Source organism: Pipistrellus kuhlii, unplaced genomic scaffold (genome assembly GCF_014108245.1).
Source record: "Pipistrellus kuhlii isolate mPipKuh1 unplaced genomic scaffold, mPipKuh1.p scaffold_m20_p_34, whole genome shotgun sequence".
Classification (NCBI taxonomy): Eukaryota; Metazoa; Chordata; class Mammalia; order Chiroptera; family Vespertilionidae; genus Pipistrellus; species Pipistrellus kuhlii.
The window spans coordinates 121,904-143,470 of record NW_023425534.1 but is presented as its reverse complement, the minus strand read 5'-3'; the positions used below and the strand labels follow the sequence as shown (position 1 = coordinate 143,470).

At 57.7% G+C, this 21,567-nt stretch overlaps 3 protein-coding genes and 1 long non-coding RNA gene across 15 annotated transcripts in view; 3 read left to right on the top strand and 1 right to left on the bottom strand.

Moving 5' to 3' along the window:
* The first annotated feature begins 1,585 nt into the window (after positions 1 to 1,585).
* On the top strand, positions 1,586 to 6,372 carry MRPL20 (mitochondrial ribosomal protein L20). Of its 2 annotated transcripts, XM_036461024.2 has the most exons (4): positions 1,586 to 1,755; positions 1,847 to 1,957; positions 4,163 to 4,240; positions 5,975 to 6,372. In XM_036461024.2, exons 1-4 carry the CDS (start codon positions 1,669 to 1,671, stop codon positions 6,146 to 6,148), a joined length of 450 nt encoding a protein of 149 aa, XP_036316917.1. In that variant the 5' UTR covers positions 1,586 to 1,668; the 3' UTR covers positions 6,149 to 6,372. The 2 variants fall into 2 exon arrangements, with proteins under 2 accessions (XP_036316917.1, XP_036316918.1); XM_036461025.2 differs by lacking the exon at positions 4,163 to 4,240.
* Positions 5,800 to 6,418, bottom strand: LOC123651079. Its single transcript, XR_006739556.1, has 3 exons — positions 6,404 to 6,418; positions 5,955 to 6,202; positions 5,800 to 5,918 (listed from the first exon to the last, which is right to left on the bottom strand). It is a non-coding gene; the product is annotated as an uncharacterized LOC123651079 (long non-coding RNA).
* A 1,570-nt stretch (positions 6,419 to 7,988) lies between these two features.
* The window catches only part of CCNL2 (cyclin L2), a 32,022-nt gene continuing 18,443 nt past the window's right edge, over positions 7,989 to 21,567 (top strand). The window contains exons 1-11 of one of the 8 annotated variants that reach the window (XM_036460990.2): positions 8,566 to 9,033; positions 9,311 to 9,385; positions 9,602 to 9,711; positions 10,801 to 10,921; positions 12,446 to 12,510; positions 14,876 to 14,975; positions 15,163 to 15,267; positions 15,373 to 15,514; positions 15,864 to 15,975; positions 16,050 to 16,142; positions 16,249 to 17,250. In XM_036460990.2, the coding sequence (XP_036316883.1) occupies positions 8,728 to 9,033; positions 9,311 to 9,385; positions 9,602 to 9,711; positions 10,801 to 10,921; positions 12,446 to 12,510; positions 14,876 to 14,975; positions 15,163 to 15,267; positions 15,373 to 15,514; positions 15,864 to 15,975; positions 16,050 to 16,142; positions 16,249 to 16,603 (1,584 nt within the window). In that variant the 5' untranslated portion in view covers positions 8,566 to 8,727 and the 3' untranslated portion in view covers positions 16,604 to 17,250. The other 7 variants (XM_036460991.2, XR_004992023.2, XR_004992024.2 and 4 more) reach the window with 7 other exon arrangements.
* AURKAIP1 (aurora kinase A interacting protein 1) lies at positions 18,558 to 20,185 on the top strand. Of its 4 annotated transcripts, none has more exons than XM_036461018.2 (4): positions 18,558 to 18,734; positions 19,076 to 19,160; positions 19,462 to 19,910; positions 19,997 to 20,185. In XM_036461018.2, exons 2-4 carry the CDS (start codon positions 19,109 to 19,111, stop codon positions 20,096 to 20,098), a joined length of 603 nt encoding a protein of 200 aa, XP_036316911.1. In that variant the 5' UTR covers positions 18,558 to 18,734; positions 19,076 to 19,108; the 3' UTR covers positions 20,099 to 20,185. The 4 variants fall into 4 exon arrangements, with proteins under 4 accessions (XP_036316911.1, XP_036316913.1, XP_036316912.1 ...); XM_036461020.2 differs by lacking the exon at positions 18,558 to 18,734 and adding an exon at positions 18,760 to 18,911 and having other exon boundaries at positions 19,075 to 19,160; XM_036461019.2 differs by lacking the exon at positions 18,558 to 18,734 and adding an exon at positions 18,760 to 18,916.

Here is a 21,567-nt window from a genome sequence, read left to right as displayed (position 1 = left end):
GTTCAATTCCCAATCAGGGCACGTGCCCAGGTTGCAGGCTCAGCTAATCAATGATTCTCATCATGGATGTTTCTCTCTCTCCCCCCCATCTCCCTTCCTCCTTGGAATCAATAAAATTATACATATATATATATATATATATATATACACACACACATATATATATTTTATCAAATAAAGAAATGGAACAAAATGTAAGCAATGGGTGCATCTGGGGAGAACGTATTACAGAATTCCTTCAACTAGTGTTGCAACTTTCCTAGAATTTAACAATTACATCCATGGGGAGGGGAGGGGAGGGGTGGGAGATATGGGGGAGATAAGAGATCAACCGAAGGACTTGTATGCATGCATATAAGCATAACCAATGGACACAAAACTGGGGAGGGAGGGCATGTATGGGAGTGTGTATGCGTGTGGGAATTGGTAAGATATGTACACTTATAATACCTTAGTAAAGTAAAAAGTAAATAAAAATTACATCCAAAGAAAACATTATAAAGAAATTGCAGCCAGGACCGGTTTGGCTCAGTGGATAGAGCGTCGGCTTGGGGACTGAAAGGTCCTGGGTTCGATTCCGGTCAAGGGCATGTACCTTGGTTGCAGGCATATCCCCGGTAGGGGGTGTGCAAGAGGCAGCTGATTGATGACTCTCTCTCATCGATGTTTCTAACTCTGTATCTCTCTCCCTTCCTTTATGTACAAAATCAATAAAATATATTAAAAAAAAGAAAAAAAGAAATTGCACCTACTTTTTGCCCCCTCCCTATTTTTTATGGTAAAATACACAGAAGGTGAAATGTACCAGTTTAACCATTTAAAAAAAAATATTTTTTTTAATTGATTTTTTACAGAGAGGAAGGGAGAAGGATAGAGAGCTAGAAACGTCGATGAGAGAGTAACATCGACCAGTTGCCTCTCCGGGGGTGTGCCCGCAACCTTGACCCTGGACCTTTCAGTCCGCAGACCGACACTCTACCAGTTTCGGCAAGTTTAACCATTTTTAAAGGGTCCGATGCGTTTAGGACTTTCACAGCTTATGCAACCGCCCCCGCTACCCCGGGGCAGAACACGTCAACACGCGAAAGGACACCCTGTCCCCGGGCCGCCACTCCCCGCCCCCCTCCCCGCCCCGGGCCGGTCCCGGTGGGCTCGGAGTCCGTGGACCCGCCAGTTCCGGGTATTCACCGGACGGAACCAAACGACACGCGGCCTTGGTGCCCTGCTGGCCCCGCCTGAGGCAAGGCTCCCGCAGCGGCGGTCTGCAGCGGCCCTTCGCCCTCCGCGGGGCACGCGGAAGGCCCACGCGTGGGGGAGGGCGGCATTGGCTTCTCCACCGCCCCCGCCCCGCCCCGCCGCCGGCGTCCACGCCCCCGCCCCCGCCCCCGCCCCGCCGCCAGCGTCCACGCCCCGCCCCCGCCCCGCCCCCGGCCCGCTCCGCCCCCGTCCACGCGCACAACCGGACGCGGGGGGCGGGAGGGCGGAGAGAGCGGGAGGCTGCGCGCGCACCGGCCCGCCGAGCCCGAGCATGCGCACGAAAGCGAGGCGGCGGTAGGGCCGGGGAGCATGCGCGGTGCCCCGGAAGTTCCCGGTGGGCCGCTGACCCGGAAGCCCTCGGCCGGCGCGGCGCGGCGCGGGCGTCGTTCAGCGGGGACGCGCGCGGGGAACATGGTCTTCCTCACGACGCAGCTCTGGCTGCGGGCCCGCGTCACCGACCGCTATTGGCGGGTGCAGGAGGTGCTGAAGCACGCGCGGGTGAGTCGGCCGCGCCCGCCCCGCGCCCCGGCGCGCCCGGGAGCCCGCGGACCCCGCCGCCGACCCGCCTCTCCCGTTCTTTTTGACCCAGCACTTCCGGGGGAGGTCGAACCGCTGCTACCGGCTGGCCGTCCGCGCTGTGATCAGAGCGTTTGTGAAGTGCACGAAGGCCCGGAGACTGAGGAAGAGGATCCTGCGGAGGGTGAGCCTGGACCCCGGGGGCCCGGCGTCAGCCCCCGGCCGAGGGGCCTGGCTCCCACCCTCCCCTCCCCTCCCCTCCCCTCCCCTCCCGCGGGACCCGCGGCGGCTGCGGCAGACCCCGTCCCCCTGCCGCCGAGGCGGAAGCCTCAGCACCGTTCTCCAGGCCTTTGTCTCTCTCGTTCTCATGCCCTTCACCCCAAATCCCGCAGGAACCGGTGGCCAGGGTCCCGTGCCCGCACCGCCAACCCCCGCCTGCGGCACCGCCCGTCCTTCTCCGCCCAACCATGTCCGCTTCTCAGCTCCCCTCCACCTGAGGCCCCGGGCGCTTCCCGTCCCTCCCCGCTCGTGAGGAAAGGCAGAGCCCAGCCGTGGTCACTGTGGTCTGGTCCCCGCCCTCCCGCCTGCTCCCTCCCAAGCAGTTTGCACTTGCACTTGGGTTTCCGCGAAGTGCCACCTTCTCAGGCCGGCGCCGCTCAGCGCCCTCGTGAACTCGGCATCCAACGCACCATGTGTTTTACTTGGTTGGTTGTTCTTTGCTCGCCCCCTGCCCCCACTGGAACGTAGGTTTCACAGGGGAATCTTACTGCTGTTGAACGCTGTGTGACCCAGGGTCCAGGTCAGTAACACTCTGTAAATATGGGCTGAATGGATAGAGGGGTGGGGTGTGATTTAAAAAAACATTTTGATTTTTTACAGAGAAGAGGAGAGAGGGATAGAGAGTTGGAAACATCGATGAGAAAGGATCATCGGTCAGCTGCCTCTTGCACACCCCCCACTGGGGATGTGCTCACAACCAAGGTACATGCCCTTGATTGGAATCGAACCTGGGACCGTTCAGTCCGCAGGCTGACGCTCTATCCACTGAGCAAAACCGGTTTCGGCAATTCTGACTCTTTAAAAAAGTATATACATATATTTTTATTGACTTTAGAAAGGAAGGGAGAGGGAGAGAGAACCACTGATGGGCTGCCTCCTGCAACTCACAATCCAGCCATGACCTCCTGGTTCCAACCATTGAGCCACGCCTGCCAGGGCTGTCCTTTCAATGTCAGACCCACTTCACAAACCGTAGGTTTGGTCCCCGCACAGTGAACTGTCCCTGCCTGTGAGTCTGCAGAGGGGTCTGTGCACCCAGTTCTGTTGTTTCCCCTCTGGGTCTTATCAGCAGGGGATAGAGGGGTGCTGGCCCCCCGGGCTCCTGGGGGAGACCCAGCTGTGCGCCGCTGGTTGGAATGTGCTGTGAAGAGCTGAGAGCAGGGCCTGGCAGCTCCCTCGCGTTTGCTGCCACCGAGCAGCAGGGGCTCCGGCGGGCCCTGGGGCGGCACAGCGGCTGGTGGGGCTGGCAGAAGTGTAGTCTCGGGCTCCCCGGGCACCTGCAGCAGAAGCCCCGGAGGTGGGGCAGCGATTCGTTTGACAAGCCCGTGGGCAATTCTGATGCACGGCCCAGCTTGAGGACCACGGACGGAGGGAAGAAAGGGCCCGAGCCTTAGCACTGAGTCAGGCGTGGCCTGAGAGAGCCTCCCTGTTTAACGGAGCAGTTCCATTCAGAAGCCTTTGCGTCACTGGCTGGTCCCTTCCCCCTAGCCTCCAGGTGCCTGCTCCGGAACGCCCTGCAGCTCCTTGCCAGCCAGGTCCTCCCTCCCTGCAGCCCTGCTCTGCCCTCCCCCTGCTCCCTGAGGGAGCCGCACCTCCGTGGCTCCTGCGTGACTCCACACGCGGTCCTTCCCAAACTCTGAGCCGAGTCTGCAAGTCCCCTTCAGCTGTGTTCTCGGTGCCTAAAGGGGTTTGAATTCCCCCTCACTGCACCCACTTCCCTGCGAGCTGAGAGGAGCTGGCCCTGGGGGCGAGCGCCGGCCTGGCCTCCTGCTGCTGGTGTGGAAGCCTGTTGGCCTGAGCAGGGACACGGACTCACATGCGCTGCTACAGCAGCAGCAGCAGCTCGCTCGGAGCCCTGCTGGGAGGTGTGGACTGACGTACAAGTTATGTTTTTGTTGTTGTTAATCCTCACCCTCTTCACCCTCGGATATTTTTCCATTGAATTTTAGAGGGGTGGGCAGGGAGACAAACATCTGTGACCTAGGTACGTGCCCTTCCCTGGAACCAAACCCAGGACCCTTCAGTCCATAAGCCGACACTTTATCCACTGAGCCACACTGACTAAGGCTACTATGAGTTCTTAAGTTTCTCAATATTTTCTTAATTTCAGCTCTGGGTTAATCGGATTACAGCTGCTTCCCAGGAACACGGCCTGCGCTACCAAGCATTCACTGGCAATTTAGTTAAGGTATGATTGAGGATGGGGTTCTGGTGAGATGTTGAATGTCTGCAGAAACCAAACTTCTTGACCCCATGCACCTGAACACTGATTTGTCATCCGCGTGGAGTTCTGTCAGTTCAGGGACCCCCCACATTAGCTTTGTGCTTGTCCTGCTGGTGGTAGAATTGGGAATGGACAAGACACAAATACGCATTTCCCCATCGAGGGAAAAAGGCAGAAAAACTTGGCTTTAACTTTTAAGTTTAATTTCACAGTTTTTTGGTCTGATGAGGCAGCAATGAGAGTTGAAACTCATAATAAAAGCTTAATATGCTAAGTGTCCAGTTGTCCAGTCGTCCCTTCAACTAATCAAAGCGTGATGTGCTAAAGATGTGCTAAGGCTGCTCAGCTGCTTGCTGTGACGTGCACTGACCACCAGGGGCAGACGCTCCAACCCCTAGGCTAACTTGCTGCTAGGGTCCAGCCTATGGGGACTGAGCCAGACCCTACAGGACATGCCCTTGCTGGCTAACCTCCCCTGTCCCTCCTCGGCCCCAATCATATACTGGTGGGGTACCTTGGCCTGGCCTTCGTCCGCACAATTCAGGACCCCTCTGGGGATATCGGAGAGCCAGTTTCGGCCTGATCCCGCAGACCTCTAGTGCAACCATAAAGGAGGAAAATGTCTTGAAGGGGGTAAAGGTGTGTCACAAAATCTTTGTAATTGTTCTGTTTGGTGTTTATGCTATTTCCTGAGGGGTTGGGGTTGTGCTTCTATGTTGTACCCGTTTCTGTCCTTGGTATTTTTTTTTTAAAGCTTTTTATTACTTTAGTTAATCCTCACCTGAGGGTATTTTTTCCATTTAAAAAAATATTTTTATTGATTTTAGAGAGGAAGGGAGAGGGAGAGGTAGAGAGAAACATCAATGATGAGGATCATTGGTTGGCAGCCTTCTGGCGGTCCCTTACTGAGGATTGAACCCACCACCCAGGCACATTCCCTTTTGGTGCATGGGAACACACTCAACCAACTGAGCCTCCTCCCGCCCTCCTTCCCCTTCTCCAGGCTTATTGATTTGAGAGAGAGAGAGAGAGAGAAGGGAGAGGGAGAAACATAAACCTGAAAGTGGAACATTGTCAGCCTTCTGCCTGCCCCTGCCGGGGATCAAGCCCACCACATAGGGCTGTGATGGGCCGAGGACTCAGGCTGGCAGACTTTCGGTGCACGGCACAGGACAGTGCCCCGCCAATTGAGCTGCATCGGCCAGGCCTCCAATTCCGAAGTCACCTGCAGATTTACTTTACCGACGACTTGGTTTGGCTGTCTGTGGGAATTGGGAAAGCCCAGCTTGGGTCCCTGCTTCCCCTTTGGGGCTGTCTTCGTCCTTTGCAAATGGGAGTTGTCACTTCCTCTTCTGAACTTGCCCCAGGCCCACAGTTGCATCCGTCTGGGTGATGACCCCTGACCCTAAGCAGGATCCTTGGTTTTCTGGCATCAGGACTGGATGCCAGCCTCCTCTCTGCTACCTCCTGCAGAGGAGCGCTCCCTTCCTGTCCACATTCCTCCTCCAGTGTCCTGCTTGGATGGGATTCACCTCTCCCTCCCCTTCCCCTTTGAGGGCAGAGCCTGCCCTGCAGCCGTGCAGGACATGCTCCTAGGAGTGGATCCAGCTTATGTGCTGGGACTAGGAGCTCAGCGCCTTCTCTTCTGCTTCAGAGAAACGCATTTCTGATGCTGAACGGGCTCTGCTTCTCTCCCAGTGCCAGGTGGAGCTCAACAGGAAGGTGCTGGCTGACCTGGCCATCTATGAACCAAAGACTTTTAAATCCTTGGCTGCTTTGGCCAAAAGGAGGCGAGAGGAAGGGTTTGCTGCCGCCTTGGGGGACGGGAAGGAGCCGGAAGGCATATTTTCCAGAGTGGTGCAGTACCACTGACGGGACACTGACACATTGGCCCTCTGCAGCTGGTTTCGCAGGAAGAGGCGTTTCCTGTGATCCTTAAAACAAGAATCCTTTGCCAAGAATGGGTTTAGTATGATTTGCAGTTGTGTTACTTATTTCAGTAACCATGTGAGAGAAAAGGCCTGTCTGTCCTCCTGGGGAAAGACCAGCGACTGCTTGTCGATTGTGTTAATAAAAATTGTGTGCTGGTCAGCGTTTCCGCGTGTGTCCTCTGCGTCAAGCAGGCACCTCTGTGCTCTGCCTCACGTGGTGGGAGCGGCTGCCAGGGTGAGGCGTATTGCCTGGTGACCTGCCCACTTTTCCCCATCCTCACTGCAGGCCAACATCCCTCTGGCTCCAGTCACTGCACTGGCCTAAGAAACGCCTCCTGGCCCTTGTCACCGTGTTCGGTGATGGCCACTGGACTGGAAGCGTTTCGAGGCTTGGGGAGGAGTCTCCTTCCCTCGTTGCACCTTGCCTGGGGCTGGGCTGTGCATGAGGTGCTCAGTGCACACGCTCGTCAGTAAATGGCTCCTGGGCAACAGGTGGAGAAACAGGAGCCCTTCAGTGTGGTGTGAGCACCACGTCCTGCTGTGGAGGAGCCGCCTTTTTTTAAATTTTATTTATTTTTACATATTTTATTAATTTTTTTTTGCCCCCCTCCCTCCAGGAGCTGCCTTTCAGCCAGCGATGTGGGGCAGCGGGAACACACACACACCAACCCATCGTTTTTTCTCTTCCACGCTCTAAAAGTCCGTGGAAAATGTGTCCTCACTTGGGTGAGGATTAAAAAAAAATAATAAAAGTGGTGGTGGTGGGGGAGAAATGGGGGAAAATGCAGGAGTCACCAGCAAGCAGTCAATGCTGCTATATGCTAGCAGCAACACTGGACCCATTTCCCTTCCCGGGCCTGGCCCTGACTGGATAGAGCCATAAGCTGTTGGCTGAGGGTTCCAGACAAGATCTTACTCTGGTGAGAGTTTGGAAAAACTAGCTACAGATCAGTAACACTGCGTCTGTTCCTCTGGTACAGCTACGAGAGCAGCATGCCGTCAGGTGACTTAAATACCACCAGGGGCTGGCAGTCACTAACCCAGAGCGTCCGATACAACCGACCAGGCAGTGGTGGTCAGTAGTTAGTTCATACAGGTATCAGCACCTCAAGAGCTTCCTCTGTTGGTCAGATGAAGTCCGCAGATGAAGCCTTGACCACAGCTCCTGGAACATCCCATCCTGGCCCCCTGCCCACGATGCCTAGGGAACCCTTGCCTTTCCTTGGGGTGTCATGGACTTAGGAGAAACATGGAATTCTATGTTTCCGGCTACCCCTCTTCCCGGTGAAGTCAATTCTGCTCTGTTTTGTCTTTGGCTCCATTCTGAGGGCAAGAACTCTGGTGATCTGGTAGTATTATTTGTACCCCCAACCCTGGATTCGAGAACTGAAGAGGGATGACAGTGCCAGCTGCCACGTATTAATTCAAGCAAACAGAAAAAGAGAGCCCTCAGAACAAAACCCAGAAAAGTTCAGAACACAAAAGCAGAAGGTCGGACCCAGGAGAACTTACCCCTGGAGCTCCTGAGCCGAGGAGGAAAACGAGCTCAGCTGGGTCTGTGGGCGCCGCACCTGTTTGCTCCCCAGACCTGGCGCTATGGGGACCAGGGGTCTCTCTGGATCCCAGGTGAGCCCCAAACATGCCGGACGTAAGTAAAAAGTCGGTCAGGTGTTCATTCAGCAAAAAGGATTTATTGGGGGAGGGGGTGTGTGCGGTGGGGAATGGGAGATTGCAATCCCAAATGTGTGGTCCAGGCCAGCCAAGTGGAGGTTTCCGTCCGGAGGGAAAGGAGAGCAGTACAGCCGAGAGCGGAAGAGGAAGCTAAGGGCAGGGGTCCGTCACTACCGCGGGGCTGGGTGCTCACTCCAGAGCCGTCCCCGCTGGGTTCTCCCGGTGACTGGGGTGAGAGCCCCTCCCACCCGCGGCCTAGGTTCACCTTTCTGATCTCAACGTTGACACCTTCAAATACCTCCCGGAGCCTCCGAGGGTCCCCCCAGGCTCAGGGGGCGCACCTCACAGCGGAAAAGCAGCCACGAACCCCTGCGCCTGCCCTGGTGCCGTCCCGCCGAGTGACACCGCCCCCCGGTCCGGGCCCTCACCCAGTGCCTTCCGGGTGCCCGCAAACCCCTTCGAGAACAATCGGACCCCCAAGAAGCCTTAGGGCTGCAGTGCGGGGCTCGCGAACTCGCGAATTGGTGAAGACGCAGCTCCGCCGGGGCGCCCCGGAGCGGCACCCGCAGCGAGTGCTTCCGGGTTAAGGCCCAGACCACAGCCTCTTCCGGGCGCCGCGGGGCTTCCTGGGTAAGGAGCACGGCTCCCCCCCCCCCCCGCCCGCCCGCGCCGGGTTCCGGCATCGTGCGCGGCGCTGACGGGCAGGTCTCGTAGCCAATAGTGTCAAAGGGTCGCCGGGCCTCCCGCAGGTCCAACCAATGACGCGGCAGGGCTGGATGGTCCCGGACGTAAACGTCGCGAGGAGCCGCCCTGCCGGGCAGAAGCCCGAAGAAGAGTCGGCGGCACAAAATGGCGGCGGCGGCGGCAGCGGCTGCTACGGCCGTGGCCGGGGCTCAGGGTCCAGCGGCCCCTGCGGCGGCTGCGGCGGGGACCCCGGGCCCGGGGGGCACAGCTCCCGGGTCGCAGGGCGTGCTGATTGGGGACCGACTGTACTCCGGGGTGCTCATCACCTTGGAGAACTGCCTCCTGCCCGACGACAAGCTCCGCTTCACGCCATCCATGTCGAGTGGGCTCGACACCGACACGGAGACCGACCTCCGCGTGGTGGGCTGCGAGCTCATCCAGGCGGCCGGCATCCTGCTCCGCCTGCCGCAGGTGAGGCCGCCGCGAGCCCGGCCCGAGGTAACCGCCGCGCCGGCGCCGGCGCGGGGCGCGGCCGGGCCTTTTGTTGGCGGCGGCGCCGGGCCCGTGCTGACCCCGACCCCGTCCTTTCCCCGCCGGCCCGGGCCCGGCGCTCCCCGCCGCCGGATCGCCGCTGGCGGAGAGGGCGCAGGCTCCGTGGACGTGTTGAATAAACGTGTGTTTTTCCCGGGCCGGCGGCCCTGCGGCTGTTGTCGGGCGCCTTTAAAACGCCGGCACCTTTGTCTCGCAGGTGGCCATGGCGACGGGGCAGGTGTTGTTCCAGCGGTTCTTCTACACCAAGTCCTTTGTGAAGCATTCCATGGAGGTAAGGGGTTCCGCCCGCTGCCCGCTGGCATGTGCTGGGGGGAGCCAGGGCTGGCTCTGCCGGTGGCTTCTCCGGAGGGGACGTTGGGAGTCCCGGGACCCCGCCCAGGGGGCCTGTTCCTCCGGGCGCCCCCGCTCTTAGCTCCCCGCCGCCCGGAAGCTGCGGGAGGCCTGGCGCCGGAGCAAACCTCTGCGTGTTGCAATGCTTACGTTGCAGCACGTGTCCATGGCCTGTGTGCACCTGGCCTCCAAAATAGAGGAGGCGCCCAGACGGATCCGGGATGTCATGAACGTCTTCCATCGCCTGCGACAGCTGAGGGAGAAAAAGTGAGTCCAGCACCTGCCCCAATGCCTGCCTCCTCCTTGCCGTTAGTAAGTGACACTGTTTCTGAAGCAGAATCCAGGGTGTGAGGTTCTTGTTATTGATCCTCACCCGAGGATATTTTCTGTTGATTTTAGAGAGTGGGAGAGAGGGAGAGACAGAAGTAACCAACCGTGTGAGAGAAGCACATTGATTGGTTGCCTTCTGCATGCAGCCGGGGTACATGCCCTTATGGGAATCGAACCTGGGACCCTTCGGTCTGCAGGCCTATGCTCTGTCCACTGAGCCAAGCTGGCCGGGGCCAGGGTGTGAGGATTTTAGACCAGAAGGGGGCCTGTGCCCCAGGGTCCTCACCGCGCTGCTGAGTGTGTTCAGGCCCCACAGTGAGGAGGACAGAGCGCTGGGCCTCCAGGCTGCTGGTGGGTTTCCTGATTTCCTAAAGCTGATGGACGTCCTTAGGGACTTGGCTGTTTAAAGGTTGCGCTCAAGCCAGTGGCTCAGTGGTTGGGGCTGGACCTGTGAGTCAGGAGTCCCGGTTCGATGCCATCGGGGCACTGGCCCTCTCGGCCGAGTCTGTAGAGCGGGTCTCTGGGTCAGACGGGAGGAGGCTGCTGAGGTTAGCGCTGGAGCTGTAGGGAGACTGTGGTGGAAGGACATGAACTTGCCACTTCTGTTTTGTGGTGTTTATTATGGTAGACTAGAGGCCCGGTGCATGAATTTGGGAGAGGGGTCCCCCTCTGGCCAGCCTCAGGGGGATGACTGGCAGTCGGACATCTTTTCACAATCCTGCTCACCTGCCTGCCTACCTGGTTGCCCGTCACTCCCTCCCCCTGCCAGCCTAGTTGCCCCTAACTGCCCCTCCGCCCCCTTGACGGCCTGTTTGCCCCCTACTGCCTCCCCTGTCGGCCTGATTCCCCCATGCAGCCTGCTGTTCAGTTGTTTGGATGTCCCTCACTAACCCCCTAGGCAGCCATCTTGTGAGGGTTAATTTGCATATTATCTTTGTTATATAGGAAGGATTCTAACTGGGTGGGGGTAGCCAAAAGATTAGGAAGAGTTTGTCTTGTTTGACCTGATGTACTGTGTCTTTGTAGGAAACCTACACCTCTACTGCTGGATCAGGAGTATGTTAACTTGAAGAACCAGATTATAAAGGCAGAGAGACGAGTTCTCAAGGAGCTGGGTTTCTGCGTCCATGTGAAGCACCCCCACAAGGTGGGTGGGGGCCCCAGGACCCCCGGAGCCGCACTCTGTTCTCTCCGAGATTGAAAACTGAGGACGATTAAATGTGTCCCTGGCGTGGGTTTCCATTTTCTCTCCATAATCTGAAAATGCTCTTCTCCGTTAGCCTTGTGTTTCCTGTTGATTTTGGTATTATGTTTTTAAGCGTTTTGGAAGTAGCATTCTGTTTTCAGAAATAGTGATGAAGTTGTAAATAGAGCATCTGTCTGTTTACATTTTTCTTTTTCAAAAAAATTTTTTAGCCTTCATTTGATGCGTTTTTGCTTAAAAACAAAACGATTTGAGCGAGCGAGCGAGCGAGCAAGAGAGAGAGATTGACTGCCTGCCTCTTGTATGTGCCCCAACTGGGGATGGGAACCTGCAACCTTTTGGTTCACAGGACAGTGCTTCCACCAACTGAGCCACCTGGCCACGTCTCAACAGCTTCTTTTCTTTTCTTTCTTTATTTACTTATTTATTTTAAACAGCTCGTTTTCCTTTATTTATTTGTTTGTTTGTTTATTATTTATTTATTTTAAACAGCTCGTTTTATTTATTTGTTTATTTGTTTATTTTAAACAGCTCATTTTTAAAGTTGCTTTAGTAACGGCTTCATCTCCTCCTATAACAGCCGTTTTTCATGAAGAATTAGCTGAGGAGCGTGGCTACTGTAGGGTATTCTGGTTCCTTCTCCGTTCCTCTCAAACACAAAGCTGTTGTTTATTTTGAGTTGATTTGAGAGGGGGCAGAGGGAGGGAGAAAAGGGATGTGTGCTCCGCTTATTTACGCATCCATTGGACGCTGCTCCTGCCTGTGGGGATTGGGACAATGTTCTCCCCGTCTGAGCCACCCAGCCAGGGCCCAGAGCTTGTTTTATTTTATTATTTTTTTAAAGTTAGCCTTTTTTAAAAATATACTTTTTTTTGCTTTCAGAGATTAAAGGAGAGATGGAAACATCAATGATGAAAGAATCATTGATCGGCTGCCTCCTGCATACCCCCTACTGGGGATGGAGCCTGCAACTCAGGCCTGTGCCCTTGACTGGAATTGAACCTGGGACCTTCAGTCCAAAGGCTGACACTCTGTCCACTGAGCCAAACCAGCTAGGGTCTAAAGCTTGTTTTAAAAAATACTGCTATTTGTATCTTTGTTTTCATTTTCTTTTTATTGGTGGGCTTCCTCATACTCTCTTTTTTTATTTGATTTTCTGGCATTAATTCAAAACCTCAATCAATTACCGTAGATTTAAGAGCTTTTCTTCATTTGCTGGCAGTGTTTTCACACCGTATTGTGTGTAAGTTGGTGATGGGTACACAGCTGCTGGGGGTGAAAAACAAGGTCTTCCCTGTGGGTGCAGGGAGCAGATGGCAGCAGAAGCCTCCCGCTGAGCTGTGTCCTGGGCTGGGGCCAGGAGCCTCCTGGGAGCTAGCATGAGGCTTACTGCTGCATGGCGCCCTCAAGATCTGAGATCTGGATTCCAAGGTTCTTGGTAATAACAGCCTGACCCGTATCTTCCAGATAATCGTTATGTACCTCCAGGTGTTAGAGTGTGAACGTAACCAACACCTGGTCCAGACCTCGTGGTGAGTTGGTTTTCCTTGTTTTATGAGACCAGCCGGGGCAGGCAGGAATATGTTGACTGTAGGCACTTGGGCAGTGGGTAGTTGGTCCCATGACTTGGTTGTGGGCTGGAGTTGTCTTGAGTGCCCAGTGTTCCTGCCACGTAATTCCAACCAGCCTCCCAATATCAGGCACTGGCTAACGGTAAGGTGGCCCACACCTTCCCCTGACCTCCGAGGGCAGTCGGTAGGCTTCCTGTTGGGGCTGCAGACGGGCACCCCGGGATCTTACCCCGGGTACGGGCACAGTCTTAGTCCTGTGTCTCCTGTGAATTTGCTCCCCGCTGTCTCAACAAGACTCCCAGGGAAGAGGGGATGTAAAGTTGGTGTAAGTTCTGGGGACGGGCTTTAACCATATGTTAGAGATGAGGCCTGGAGTCACAGGGCAGTGCTGGGTGCGTGGTGAGTTTCCCCCCGGAGTTAAGGCTATAAGGGTCATATTTTGCTGCTGAATTGTCTGGTGCTGTGCTATCCAAGAGAACCTGTTTTGACTTTTCTTTTCTGTACTCTTTCAATCAAAGGGGAGCCTCTGAGGGTAAGTGACTAAGACCTCTCCTCGCTGTCCAAGCGCTTCGGTGCAGGGACAGCGGCCGTCCTCAGCCACTCCCGGGCAGGCTCCACGAAGGCTGGCCTAGATGGTGGTATGCTCACGATAGTCTAGTGCTGGCCGACGCTGCTGTGGTTCTGACGGTTGCGCTTCTTGTTAACCCTCTGTCGTGCTTTGGTAATTGTATTGATTAGACTTGATAACTGTTTGACTTGAAATTTGTTCCTTTAAAACTGCTGTACCTACCTGTGCACTAAAGATGCAATACCTGTCTGTGAAAAAAAATCTGTGGAAAGCTGTGAGAATTGGCTGATGGGAACTGGGATGTAAGTAAGGGATAATGGCACTATTTCTGGAGGTTCTAGGGCTGCCATTTCAGCAGCTGAGTGAAGGTAATGCATCTTTAGATGACCCCATGAACACTTTATATTGTAACATTTCAGATATGCAATTAGCTTAAGTATATGTTTTGAGCAATTTGTCTTGTTTTTAGGACTTTAAAGTTAATAGATTAATGTTATCACTATTTGAATATTGAAAATGTTCTATTAAGATAAAAAAAAACTTCTCGATGGTTATGTGCATACGTACAATGTTTAAACTGTTCATTTGTGATGCTCTGGGTCCTGGGCCTTGGTGCCCTCACACTGGTTCTCGGTCACCTCCTGGTGCTGGAACATGAGCTTCCAGCAGGTGCCGCCAGCGGCATGTGCGGGCCTTGAGGACCTTGGAGTGCTTTGTCTGTCACCTTCTCCAGGGCTTGGGAGCAGCAATACCGGGTGGGGGTGGGGGTCGGGGTGGGGGTGGGGGTGGGAGTGGGGTGGGGTGGCGGATCAGTCAATCACAGCGTGACTTGGCTCACCTGTGGGTGCAGCTTGACTCAGGCTTGTCACCTGGGGGGTGGGGGTGGGGAGCGGTGACTGTATGACCTGTTCACCTGTTTCTCATGGAATTAATCCTTGTGTGTGCAAGATTGGTAAAGTTTCCTGTTAAGTCTTAGAGAAACACGTATGAAAGAAAATGTTAAATGTAGCCAAGTTTAAAATGTCACCTTTTAAAAACGCAAAATATTTTTGTATTTCTCTATTTTCTAAAGTATGATAAAGTTTTTAAATGTACTGGTTATGGTGAAAATGATGGTATTTTGATGCTTTTGTCTGATCTTATGAATATTCATTTTAAGACTCCTTGTTGAATGGGACAATTTGGAAATGGTTTTTGCTAAGCCTGAGAAGAGGACTGCCCTCTGGGCACTGAGCCCTCCTCGGCATGCTGTTCCCTGCTCCCAGGGCGAAGCTCCTCTCCTCGCGGACTCCCTCGTGGACGAAGGAGGAGGAACGAAGAGGACGGCTTGTCTCAGAAAAGCCTGTGGTTCCGAGCTCGCAGTCCACTGAGTTTGCATGTTTCTCTGCACTACGGATCTGAGCGCTTAGATTTCTCTAACCAAGTACTCTCTCACCCCTGTTTCTTTCTGAGGCATTGTGCTTTGCATGAGAGCAGGCAAAGTGAGAGGGAAAAGGAGAGTTAAAGTTGGTTCTCTTTCATAGCAACACCGATTTGACATTCAGCCAGGTTAAAAGTTTTTTTTTTGCCAACTATCTCCCCACCTAACTGTCCTGTGTTCAGAAAAAGCAGTTAGTTCGTTTTCCCCCGAACCCAAGAGTCCCAGGACTGTGTCAGGTCCTCACAGCAGGCTCCTTAGAGGAGGTGCCCTCCCTAGCTGAGCCCGATGGGCGTCCTGGGTTTGCCGGATGTTGCAATTCTCCCTGCGTTTGATTTCAGGAATTACATGAATGACAGCCTTCGCACAGACGTGTTTGTGCGGTTCCAGCCCGAGAGCATCGCCTGTGCCTGCATTTACCTTGCAGCCCGGACGCTGGAGGTCAGTGCTGCGCCCAGGGGTTCCGGTCGGGCCCTTCTCCAGCCTCCAGAGCTCTTAGGGGTCGGGTACAGAGTGTGCTCATTGGTGCGATGAGAGGCCGCCTCGTAGTGACCAGCGGGTGGCGTTCACTGCACCGAGTGCCTTGTTGGCCGTGAGGGCAAGCATAACCGGTAGCATTTGTTTTCAGATCCCTCTGCCCAATCGTCCCCATTGGTTTCTTTTGTTTGGAGCAACTGAAGAAGAAATTCAAGAAATCTGCTTAAAGATCCTGCAGCTGTATACTCGGAAAAAGGTGGTTCTGTGTTTTTTTGTGTTTTTTTTTTTTTTTTTTTCATGTAACATCTGTGTTTGTGATAGAAGCACCTCTTTCTGAACAGGTGGATCTTACCTTTTCTAGGTTGACCTGACACAACTGGAAAGTGAGGTGGAAAAGAAGAAGCACGCCATGGACGAGGCAAAGGCGCAAGCCAGGGGCCTGCTGCCAGGCAGCACCCCTGCCCTGGACAGCACCTCGGGGTTCTCTCCTGCCCTCAAGCTCGGTGAGTCTGCTTCCTACAGGGCGACCTTCTTCCTCTCGAGTGTCTGAGCCCGTGGTGATCCTGGAGATGTCCCTGAAGGGATTGCTTTCCTCGGCTTTATTTCCGTTAGCAAGCAGGGCTGTGGGGTGGTTTACCCAGCCGGCCCGACCCTTCCCCAGTCCCTGCAGGTGGCCCCTCTGCATCTCCGGTGCATGTCCAGGTCCCAAGTCCCAGGCTGGGAGCAGGAAGTTCCCGTTAGCATGTGTCCCCACGCGCTGTTCCGTAGAGATGGTGGTCCGTTGCTCTGCTCACCTGTTTGTAATGCTGTAGTTTTCTGAATGTCAGGTCTTAACTCCTTGTTTGGTTCTAGCGGAATCTCCCAAAGAAGGCAAGGGGAGCAAGGCTTCCCCGCTCTCGGTGAAGAGCACCAAGAGGAAAACGGAGGGTGCGAAGAAGGCCAAGGCTGACAGCCCGGTGAACGGGTGAGTGCCTGAGTGCCCCAGTGGCTGTGGGGGGTGGCGGAGCGCAGGTCTCAACTGCTGCTCCCTATTCTCAGGTTGCCGAAGGGGCGAGGCAGTCAGAGTCGGAGTGGGAGCCGTGAGCAGAGCTACTCGAGGTCTGCGTCGCGATCCGCTTCTCCTAAGAGGAGGTGTGTGCCCGAGGGGCTGCGTCTGGCGGGCGGGTGGTGGTATCCCAGGCTGCAGAGGCGAGGTGTGTGGTGCTCGGTCATCGCCTGGTGCTGCTGTTCTTCACAGGAAAAGCGACAGCGGCTCGACCACAGGAGGGTCCAAGTCCCAAAGCCGCTCGCGGAGCCGGAGCGACTCGCCCCCGAGACAGGCGCACCGAGGCGCTCCCTACAAAGGCTCCAAGGCCAGGAGCTACCGCAAGGCCAAGGACTGCAAGTACCCCGCCCAGAAGCCACACCCGTCTCGGAGCCGGAGCTCCTCCCGCTCGAGAAGCCGCTCCCGGGACCGGGCAGATAGTTCCGGCAAGTACAAGAAGAAGAGTCATTACTACAGGGACCAGCGGCGGGAGCGTTCGAGGTCTTACGAGCGCACAGGCCACGGCTACGAGCGGGACCACCCCGGACACAGCAGGCATCGGAGGTGAGGCCTGGGTCCCCGGGAGCTGCCCTCCGCCTCGCCAGGCTGACCTGTGGCTCAGCTCTCCTTGTAAATGGTTGTTGACTCTGGACCTCGGGGTGAATTCGGAGATGGAATCGAGAGGATGGCACGGTGCCCTTCAGGTTGGCTGGGCGAGGCACACACCGGTCCCGGTGCCCGGCCTGTCTTGGCCGCAGCCCTGCAGCACAAGCTGCAGAGTCGATACTGCGCACGCCGGTGGTGTGGATTGGTGCTAACGACAGGCTGTCTTCACTCCCATACCGACACTCAATTACGTTAAACCAACAAAATGACTTTTAGGACCTTTGCCTATATTAGGTTGTACTTATGTACATATTTTGCAGTATTTCACAATGAGAAAATGGCCTTAATAGCCCCTATTCTCTATCCACGTTGTAAATAAACATGTGTTTAATACAAGTTAAAGCTATATATGAGAACTCAGAACTTGAATTCTGTCAGCCTAAAACTTGTGTAGAGAATTCTGATTTTTAAAATGTGAAGGTGTTTAGATCTGTGTTGAAAGGCGTATATTTTTATCTGCGATGCTGAGTGCAGGCCACCAGCTCCTAAATAGAGGTTTCCTATCTATGCATTTCATGTGGTTGAATAAACAATTCTCTCTGCTCAGGATATTTGGACATTAAAGAATTTGTAGTGTCCTGCTTGTTACTGCGCACAGCCCGCAGCGCCCATTCTCGGGGTGTCTGTGCTGCCGCCTCTGATCTCATTAAAGCTGTTTTGTATCAAGCTCCTGTGGCTGCTCTTCTGTCAGAGGCTGGGGGCCTCGTCGTCTGCATGTCCACAAAGGCTGCAAGGGAAGGGAGAAGCACAGAAACTGCCTGCACCCGAGGCACACGGGTCCGTTAGGAGCATCGCCCCTGGCAGTGTCCCCCAGTGGGTGGCAGGCGGGTGCACAGGGCGTGGGCCCGGTGAGCAGGATGGGCCTCGTGCTGTTTCCCAGGCCTGGGTGGGCCTGTCATATGCCTGGTTTTGGCTCTCCCAGACCAGCACCTCTGCAGGTGGAAGGGCACTGTGCATGGCTCATCAGGTGCCATGGGGCCAAGGAGATGTGAAAGCCACAGGATCCGAGCTTAGGTTCCAGGTGGTGCTCTATGACCAAATCATGAAGGGCCGGATGTTGCAGCTGAGGTGGGCTGGCTATGCTCATAGACCTTCCTACTCAGGCAGCCCCTCAGGACGGGGCACAGCGCCATCCTGCGGCCTCGGTGGAGAGCAGGGCCTGGAGCCTGTGGTTTCTGCCGCCCTCCCATGGGTGGATGCAAAGCTCATTGCTTACTTAGGTTGGGGCCTGAGAAGACTGGACTCGCAGGTAGAGCCACCAACGGGCACCACTGCATCCTTCCCCTCCCCGGCACCCCTGATGGCCCTTCCAACGCAGGCCAGAGCGAGAAGGGGTCCTGGGGCCCTGGAAGCCTCCATCCTGAGAAGCAACCGGCTCAGCCAAACCCAGTCCTCCCAGGAGGCTCTTTTGGGTTTTGGACAAAAACTGAAGTTTCTGATTTCTCTTTCCACAGGCACAGTTTGGGAGTTCGCCTTAAAAAGGAAAGGCGAGGGCCTCCTCACAGGCGCGGAGAGGAGGCCGCCATGCCAAAGGGCTGGGGTGGGGCTTCGCTGGTGCCGGAGCTGCGGATCCGTCACCGGCGCCGCGGTCTGACCCCTTCACGCCCCGTCCGGGGGGAGGGAGGGGAGGGAGCTGGGTCTCCGGGGCCAGCGCCTCCAGCCCCAGCGGGCGTGGTACCCCAGTCGCTTTTGGTCGCCCCGCGCACTCCATTTCCGTCGCACTATTTAAACGTCACTTCCGCTTGCATCAGCGAAGAAGCCATGCTAGACGCCAGTTCGGCCGCGCAGGCGCAGAGAGCATCCCTGGGGTTGTGGGAGATGTAGTTTTCTTGTCTCCCTAATCCGCTGGGCTGGGGGCGTGGCTTGGCGGCTCCTCTGGCCGGAAGCCGTGGCTTTCTGGGCCCTGTGGGGCCTGAGCCGACGCGGAGTCGGGCTCTGTACGAGCGCCAGGGGGCGCTGGACGTAGGAACCGCCGGGCGGCGGCACCCGGGCTGAAGACCGAACCGGAAGTGCCTGCGCACCGCGGCGGAATGGTCAGTGTTGGTCCCCGGGTTCAGGCCTGGAAAGGGCGGGCGGGGGCCGCCGCGGGAGCCGCCGGTGTGGGCCACCCTTCCGGGGCCCGGGCCCACCCGCGGCCGTGGTGCGCCGCTCCCCGCCTCCGGCTCCGCCCCGCGCGGTCGGCGCCTGGGGTGAAGCTGAGACCCAGGGAGGCTCGGTGCCGGCCCCGGCCGCGTGGTGGGAGGCGGGTCGCTTGGGGAGGGAGCGAGGTCCTCCCGGGAGTTGAGGACCAGGAGGTGGCGGGAGCCCGGGCGAGAGGACCGCAGCCCCAGGCCCGCCAGCCGCCCCCTGACCTCCGCGCGCACCTGTGTTCCAGCTCCGCTGAGCGCCCGGGCCGCCACCGCCGACCATGTTCCTGGCGCGTCTGACCTCCCAGCTGCTCAGGGTCGCTCCACGGGCAGGTAAGCGCTCCCGTGGGGCCCGGTGGGCAGGACACACAAGCGGGTTAGTAGTCTACGCCTCCCCATCCGGAGGCCAGGGCCTGGCCAGCCAGCTGCCCTGCAAACATCCGAGCATCACAAAGGGGAAGTCCCCCGCCATCTCCCCCGCCTCTCCCCCAGAACATCAGCAGGGATTCGGACCAGGACTAAGGTCACCCCAGGCTGTGATGGCGCTTCTGCTCCGAAGTCCCGGCAGGTCCAGCCGGCTGAGTGCAGGCTACTGCAGCCTGGTGGGTGGTGACTGTCATCGTGTCTCCCGCAGGCCTCCGTGGGCCCAGGCCTGTGTCAGGAGTGCTGGGCAGCCATGTCTGCAGGCTCCGCTACGGCACGCAACCAGCAGCGCCGAGCCCGGTTGCCGTCCTCCCGGGCAAGGGGGAGCAGCAGCTGGAGCTCGAGGAGATGCTGGTCCCCAGGAAGATGTCCATCAGCCCCCTGGAGAGCTGGCTGACCGCCCACTACCTCCTGCCCAGACCGGACGCCGGGGTCCCAGGGACTGTGGCGCCAGCCCAGGCCTACGAGTGTCCGCCCGGCCAGGCGGGGGGCGGGGCTGAGCAGGGGCGCCAGGAGGTCTGGGACGCGCCCCAGATTCAGTGCAAAAACGTGCTGAAGATCCGCCGGCGGAAGATGAACCGCCACAAGTACCGCAAGCTCATCAAGAGGACCCGGTTCCTGCGGCGGAAGGTGCGGGAAGGCCGCCTGAAGCGGAAGCAGGTACCGGCGGGTCCGGCCGGCGGCGTGGGGCCAGGCGGCGGAGCGTGCGTGGCCCTCACGGGTGGGCGTCCCTTCTGCCCTCACAGGTGAGGTTCGAGAGGGACCTGAAGCGCATCTGGGTGAAGGCGGGCCTGAAGGACGCCCCTCCGGGCTGGCAGACGCCCAAGATCTACCTCCGGAACAAGTGAGCGCGGAGCCTCCGCCCCCGACGGTGCTGCTGCTGCTGCTGTTCTCTGTAATAAACGCTCCCGGAGCCCCCGCTCCTGCTGCCCGGACCCCGTCTGCCTGGTGTGAGCTGCCTTGGGATGGAGGCCGGTGCCAGCCTCGGAGGCACCGAGGCCCTGGGTGGCAGATTGGCAGGCCCTTCCCGGTGCCGGCCCCTGTCCTGGTGCCGGGCCCGTGGGCATGACGGCCTCGCTGTCTAGGAAGGAATGCCGTGGGGCTGGCTGGGACAGGGGCAGGCAGCCTCTTACTGGTCACACAGATGGCAGAGTGCCCAGGACAGCAGTAGGGCTGGCAGTGCCCGGCTGAGGTATAAGGGGGGGCTCGGGGAGGGGCGTCAGGAAAGGCCCCAGGGCCCCCAGAGGTGACGGGCGATGCTCAGCAGGCTCCAAGGACCTGGGACTCGAGTGGCCCCCTGAGCCGCCCGCCCCGCCCTGCTGGGGTCGGGCCGCTGGCCTGTGGGCTCCGTGTCCTCGGCCTCTTTCCGGGCCTGAGTTGGGCAGCTGGAGGGGGTGTCCCAGCAGGTTCGGGGTGCAGGTGGTGAGGAAGGTGTTGCCTGTGGGGCTGGAGAAGCCCTGGAGCCCTGGTGTGAGCCGGGGCCCTGTGACTGGGGTCCTTCTGGGCGGGGAGGGGAGTGCATTATCCCTAAAGGGGGGCCTGGGCGGGCCGTTCCCACCCTCAGACGCAGGCCCACGTCCTCGGAGAGGAGACCAGCGCCTTCCCGTGCTGCCCCGCCCGCCAGGCAGGCCGCCGGGCCCCTCCGCGGGGCGGGGCTTCTTAACCGGCCCCTGAGATGGGAGGGGCCCTGGGTGTGAGCTCCGGGGAGGAGGCAGGTCTCAGAGGCTTGAGCGGGTTTCCCAGCAGCTTCCCTGGGACGGACCGGACCAAGTCCCCTCGGGGAGCCAGGCGGCCCCGCCCGGCGTGTGCTGGTGGGCACACAGGCTGCCCGATGCTGTGGCCATGACAGCGAAGGGCACAGGCCTGCTTCTTCTGGTGGCCGCCAGGGGGCAGCAGTCAGCACCTGCTGCTGGGCTGACGGACATCCTCTGGGTCTTGGCTTCCCCAGCAGCGGTGGGTGAGGTCCCTGGGATGGAACGGACCCTGCCTTCCGGTGCCAAGTGTGGCCTTGGCCCTGGCAGCTGCCCCTGGCTCACCCGCCTCACCCGCCTCCCGGGCCGGCGGGAGGAGGCGCAGCTCAGTGGTCAGCGTCGGAGACAAAGCCTCCCTCTGGAGCTGGGCCGTGGGGGCCTCTGGGGGTGCGGCTGGCTAGCTGTGCACCCGGGGCTGGTGGGGCCCCCTGAGCCAGCCTCCTCCATCCTGGGCGGGGCCAGGGGGCCAGCAGAGGCAGCTGCCCATGGGCACATCCATCTGGGGACACCTGTGTGGTGATGGGAGGGACGGGGTGGAGACCAGGATGTGCTGAGTGCCCTGCTGT